The sequence below is a fragment of the Nyctibius grandis genome, chromosome 1 (genome assembly GCF_013368605.1).
Source record: "Nyctibius grandis isolate bNycGra1 chromosome 1, bNycGra1.pri, whole genome shotgun sequence".
In the NCBI taxonomy this organism is placed as follows: domain Eukaryota; kingdom Metazoa; phylum Chordata; class Aves; order Nyctibiiformes; family Nyctibiidae; genus Nyctibius; species Nyctibius grandis.
Genome location: NC_090658.1, coordinates 13,103,696 through 13,109,551, shown reverse-complemented (window position 1 = coordinate 13,109,551; position 5,856 = coordinate 13,103,696). Strand labels below are relative to the sequence as shown.

Here is a 5,856-nt window from a genome sequence, read left to right as displayed (position 1 = left end):
CCGCGCCTCGGGCGGGGCGGGGGCGCGCGGGCGACGCCCCGCCTGCCGCGGGAACGACGGCGACGCGCGCTGCGCGCGGGGGCGGGCTCGTGACACCACCCGGGGGCGGGGCGCTCACATCCGGGTGCGCGGCGGAAGGGGCGATGGCGCGCATCACGCTGGAGGACCTGGAGGGGCTGGGCGAGGAGGCCGCGGCCGGCGGTGGGGAGGAGGAGGAGGAGGAGGAGGAGCGGGGCCGGTTGTTCGCCCACTGGGAGGCTGTAGCCAACACGCACCGAGTGAGCCTGCCCCGGGGTGAGCGCTGGGGGCCCTGCTGCTGGGACAGCCTGGGGTGGGCCCTGAGCCGGGCCGCGGGGCGGTGCGGACAAGGGCAGCGCTCGGTGGACAGGGGAGCCCTTCCGGGGCTGACAGCGCTCTGCGAGCCGGCTTCGGGGCCGGCGGCGCGGTTCGGGGTTGGTTCCTGGTGCGCCGCGGGCCTCCCTGTGCTCTCCAGCCTGGGCGAGCCTCGCCTCTCCTGTGCTTTGCCTTGCAGGACATGGCGGGACCGGATCGTCCAGATGACCCGGCACAACCAGGCCCGCGAGCCTGTGCCGTACGTTACCCTCTCACAGCACGAGAAGGTGAGGCCCGGTCCTCTCTGCACACGCAGGTTTTTGTCCGCTGCCCGCCCGTGGTGAGGCTGGTGCGGGTGCTGCCACCCGCCTGGGCAGCGGGAACAGTGTCTTCCGTGCAGGGAAGGCAGACGCTTGTTGGCTCATGTACACCGGCCTTGCAGAGGTTTCTGCAGAAGCGCTGCAGCCAGGATGGCAGCTGTGGATTGGGGCAGCATTCTGCCGTTCCTACATCTTCTCCTGTGCTGAGTAATGGCAACGCTCGAGTTCGCAGACTTAATTTTAAAATTGGGCTGGTCTTGCTGCTTTGTCTGGTCTCCTGGCTTCCAGCTGCCTCCTTTACCAACCTGTCCTCTGCTGGGGTGGGCACATCAGAGAGAGTGAATTTTCAGTGCAGAGCCTGCTCCCTGCCTGGGTCAAAACATCTTTTTGAATAGCTTGAAGTCCTCTTATCTCTCACACAAAAGGGTGCTTCTGAGCCTTGAGAAACAACTGTGAAGTGCTTGTCAGACTGGTTCCTGTGTCTCTGCAGGCTTGGTTGGGCTTGCTACCAAGAAGACGTCTGTTAATTGTTTCTTATGAGGAGAGGCTGAGAGAGCTGGGTCTGTTCAGCTTGGAGAAGAGAAGACTTGAGAGGGGATCTTATCAACACTTACAAATACCTTAGGGGTGGGTGTCAAGAGGAGGGGACCAGACTCTTCTCAGTGGTGCGTAGTGAGAGGACAAGGGGCAATGGGCACAAGCTGAAACATGGGAAGTTCCATCTGAATATGAGGAGGAAGTTCTTTACTTTGAGGGTGGCAGAGCACTAGAACAGGCTGCCCAGGGAGGTTGTGGAGTCTCCTTCTCTGGAGATATTCAAAACCCACCTGGATGCAACCCTGTGCAACATGCTCTGGGTGAACCTGCTTTGGCAGGGGGTTGGACTAGATGATCTCCAGAGGTCCCTTCCAACCCTTAACCATTCTGTGATTCTGTAATTGGCCTATATACGAGGAGAGCTTAACCAATTTTGTCTAGGCTGAGATCCAGCACTCCTGCCTGTAAAACACATCTGAGCACACAGGTTATACAGTTCTGAACTGGAGCTTCACCACACTCCCTCTTCCCCTGTTCTTCTGGGTCCCAGGGACTTAGTCTGGGCTCTTTTCTACCTATCCCAGTCCCAGGCAGGGATGGGGCCTGCAGATCTTTTGTTGCTATTGGCATCCCCTCTGTGCCTGCATCTTCGCTCTTTCTCATGGTCAAGTCTCATCTTCTAGAGTGGTGGTGGTGAACATAAGGATCAGGCTGTGGAAAGACCAAGTACCATGCTTTGCTAGGTCGGTCAGTTTATTCACAGATGGTGTGGCAGATGAGAGTTGCAAATAGGCTAGAGGGACTGTCAGTTTCCTTGCTTGGGAAATGTTCTTGCTCTGCTTCACTTGGAAGGACAATAGCAGGCATGGCCTCATCTAGAGCGCGAATGCTGGCTGGCCTGCAGTGTTTTGGGGCACTCTTCTTCCTGACACCCCAGTGATGTACACGAGCAGCCCAGATGCTTTCCTTCTGGCTTTGCTTTGGCTTTCTGAGTAGAGACCTGATTTGGGTGGAGGCACAGGGAGGCTGCAGTCAGCGTTGAGGCTGGTCACAACTTCCTGGCTCACTCACTGCCAGCGCATCTGTGGAGCACAGAAGTTTGGACAGGTGCCCTGAGCTATGTGGAACAAGGTTGTCTCATGACCGCTTTGATCTGTCTGAGAGCAGGAAGATACGTGCTGGCTACAACTTCCGAGCCCCTCTTTATGTGGTACCTGTGGTTATAACCATGCCATGAGCTGAACTGTGAACAGGTCCAGATGCAATTTCCCCACTCCCCCTTCCCCTCTTCTGTGTTGGGTTTGTGCAGAAGACTGGGCATCTGTGCTGGAAATAGAGATTCTGACCCATCCCACAAAGCTGTCCCCTCTGCACCAGCTGGGTTCATGTCTCTTCTTCCTCCTGTCCCTTCTTGGTGTGGGAGAAGGGTCTGAGAGGAGTTTTGTTCCAACCTTCACAGCTCTTCTGGGTGCTAGAGCTCTTCTGCCAGACTTTCCCTTCTACTGGGCAGGAGGCTTTTTGCTTGTTATCCTATGTGCATGCAGTGCTCCAGGGAAAAGACATGGCACCTGAGAATCATGTCAGCCTTACTGGAGGCCTTTGGGTGCCTGGAATCAGGAACATCCTTGTGAGTAGGCAGGACAGCGACTGGAGAGGAGCAGAAAGTCCTGTGCTCCCTGCTGAGGATGTGCTGCATTCCTTGTGCATGCCAGGAGCCTCCAAGCCTCCATGCACCCTGTCTCCTGTCTAGTGCTTTTCCTTTCGCTGACTTTTGCCCGGTGCTGTTAAGTGTACTTGTCTGAGGTGCGTGTGATGCCAGTTCCCCTCGCCTTCTCTGGCCTCCCCTGACAATCACTGACTAGCAGGGGGTCTCATTTTGCAGGGTGCTGTCTCCCCACTCCCTGCCTGTCAGTGTTGGTCTTGCTGCTCAAGTGCTGCAGTGTTGTCAGTGTGCTTAACTCTGACTTGGCTTGTCTGTGGCCTGTTTCAGCGCGAGGAAGCAGCCTATGAGGAGCGGCAGTACCCAGCTGGGAAGTGGGCGTGTGTCACCAAGGGGGAGCCCATGTATGAGCAGAGCATCTCCATGAGCTTCATGAAGCTCATGCGCTACATCTGCAAGGAGAACTCTGTAGGTGTGTGCAGACGGGGGCTGGCAGGCTGCACAGAGGGAGGGCCCTGCCACTGTTCGTCTGGAGTGGGGAGAAGGGCTGCTGCCACTGACCCAGCCGTCTCACTGTGCCCCCTGCTTTCCTACCTCCTTCCAGGTTGCTATCTGGGCATGACAGTCCCAGTGCTCAGCGAAATCCACTTGACCAAGGAGGGGACTGAGCTGGAGCGTGAAGTCGTAACTGCCTATTATCTCCCGGGAGAGTACCAGCAAAATCCCCCTGTTCCCACAGACCCTGAAATCCATATCACCGAGAGGGCACCACTCCGAGTTATAACCAGGTGACCCCAGCACCAGAGGTGTTTTCTCAGCTCTGCAGAGGTGTATGAACTCCCTGCGTAGCTGCTGTGGTTCCTTGGGCAGAGGGATGGGAGCCCTGGCTGTGGGAAGGGGGAATGTGCTGGCTCTGTTGCTTACATTGCTCCCTTTGCTGCAGGGTTTTCTATGGGATGACCACTGAGGAGACGATTCTGCAAGAGATCAGTCTCTTCTGGGAGCTCTTGGGCTCCACAGACACTGTGCTCCGGGAAACCTACATTGTGGCAGCTTATGAAAATCCCAGCATCCCTCAGCGCCGCAATGAGATCTGGTTCATCTGCCGAGCAGAGTGAGTCTCCTCTGTGACTGGAAACCATCCTGCGACTGGACCTAGTGTAGATGGCAGTTCTGATCCACCATTCACCCACAGAATGACAGACCCGGAGACTGCAGGGTGGGTTTGCACTCTGCCCTGCGAGGACCCAGCCAGGGGGAAGAAAAGCTGCCTGGTCTGCACTTCACCTGCCCCTGCAGGGGCTGGTTGAGGCTGGAGCTGGCACCAGGGAGAGCCTCTGCAGCAGGCTCGTTGTGGGAGGCATGTGGTGGGGGCTCATGCAAGACAGTAACCGTGTGGGCTCATGCAATGTGCTAGCCTGACCTGGGCTTCTCTCAGCTCTGAGCTGGGGTTGCAGAGCTGAGCCAGGCTTGTGGTTGGCAGAGTCACAAGCTGATGATGTCTAGAAGGCAAACGGCTGTATGAGGTGTGGGGCTCTGTGTGGGCTCTGGCCTGCTTCCTATGAGGATGGCTGCCTGTCCTGAATGGAGCCACTGGAATGCTGCTACAGGGACAGTGGGGTTTGAAGGGGAAAAGGGCTCACCACAAGCAAGATGTGGATCCTGAACATTTCCTGCTGGGGTGGCTCTCTTTGGACTGCTGGGTGCCTCCCTGGCTGTCACTCACCAGCCCTCAGCCAGGACCGGGGTGCTGGCAGCCTTTGTCCATCAGTTGTGGGTGCTGTTTTGCAGACCTGCTGCAAGCTGAGAGGGACAGGTCCTGATAGCAGCAGCAGCAGCACCGCTGTGTGTTGTGTTGTGCATTGATCAGTGAGTTTCACATCCATGAATACAGTCATGCTTTCCTTGGGGAAGCTGGCAGTGCCAACAGTAAATAAACCCAGCTCAAACCACTGCAGCTGCAGATCACTGATGATGGGGATGGGGGATGCCCAGGTTGGCTTGGGAAGAGCCTTGCTCTCTCCTTCCTCAAGATGCTCCAGGCTGCAAAGCTGTGGCTAATTATAAGGGCTCTAATGTTTGCCAAGGTTATGGCCTCGGCTTTGCTGCACAAGCTGCTTACATTGCTGCTACGAACAACTGTGGCCACACTCCCCTGTGGTAAGGTGGTTTTCTGTCGGGTGGGGTTTGCTCTAGCCTCATTTTTCCCCTGTGCAAAAAGTTGTCTCCTTTGTACTGCACACGGGCACCTGATCTTGGGGGCTGAGAATTCAAATGTGACCACACATCGTGCTGGTTGGCTGCAGGAACCTGTTTAACTGGCTCGGTGTGGAGAGACACCTCTGCTTCTGACCCAGTTCCTGAGGAGTTTCCTCCTGCTGTAACTTGGAGGTGTGCTGTGTGCCTTGCCTCTTGCTGCTGCTCAAACTCTGGCTCTGGCCCTTTGGCCCTACAGTGCAGCTGAGGCAGGGAAGGCCAGGGCCAGCTCCGTGGTCTCATTGCCCTAGCAGTGCAGGTGGCTTCTGCCACTCTATTCTCCAGTCAGATGCTGTTCACTGCCTTGCCCAGGCTGGCTTACCCTCTGGCAGGGAGGGAGTCTGGCTGCCCAGCCTGCGGCTGTGAGGAGAGCAGGACTGAGCATGTTTTACCCTCCTCTTTGAGGGAGCTTCAGGCAGAGTCTGGGCAAGCATAGCAAGAGCAGACAGTGGTTTCCTGGGTATCTTGTGGTGCACTTCTTGTCCCTGGGGCACTAGAGGCAGGTAGGGCTGGGGAGGTGCTGTGACAGCCTCCAGCTCTGAGGGCTGATGTGGCAGGTGCTCCTCAGGTAAGAGTCGCGATAGCTGGATCAGCAGTGCTGTGCTCGCTTCCCTCCTGGGAAAGGAGAAGCAATTCCCTTACGTGAGGCTGGGATCAGGTGGCTCAGCGTCCATGTCAGAGCAAAGTCAGCCACTGCGTGTAGGACAGAGACTTTTCCTCTTACTACACATCAGATGTCTTGCTTGTTTG

At 56.9% G+C, this 5,856-nt stretch overlaps 1 protein-coding gene across 2 annotated transcripts; it reads left to right on the top strand.

The window, feature by feature from the left end:
- The first annotated feature begins 143 nt into the window (after positions 1 to 143).
- LOC137668034 (heme-binding protein 1-like) lies at positions 144 to 4,802 on the top strand. Of its 2 annotated transcripts, XM_068409329.1 has the most exons (5): positions 144 to 310; positions 548 to 620; positions 3,181 to 3,322; positions 3,455 to 3,638; positions 3,794 to 4,802. In XM_068409329.1, the coding sequence occupies exons 1-5, from the start codon at positions 144 to 146 to the stop codon at positions 3,966 to 3,968; spliced, it is 741 nt and encodes a 246-aa protein (XP_068265430.1). In that variant the 3' UTR covers positions 3,969 to 4,802. The 2 variants fall into 2 exon arrangements, with proteins under 2 accessions (XP_068265430.1, XP_068265420.1); XM_068409319.1 differs by lacking the exon at positions 3,181 to 3,322 and having other exon boundaries at positions 144 to 294; positions 534 to 620.
- The last annotated feature ends 1,054 nt before the right edge of the window (positions 4,803 to 5,856 follow it).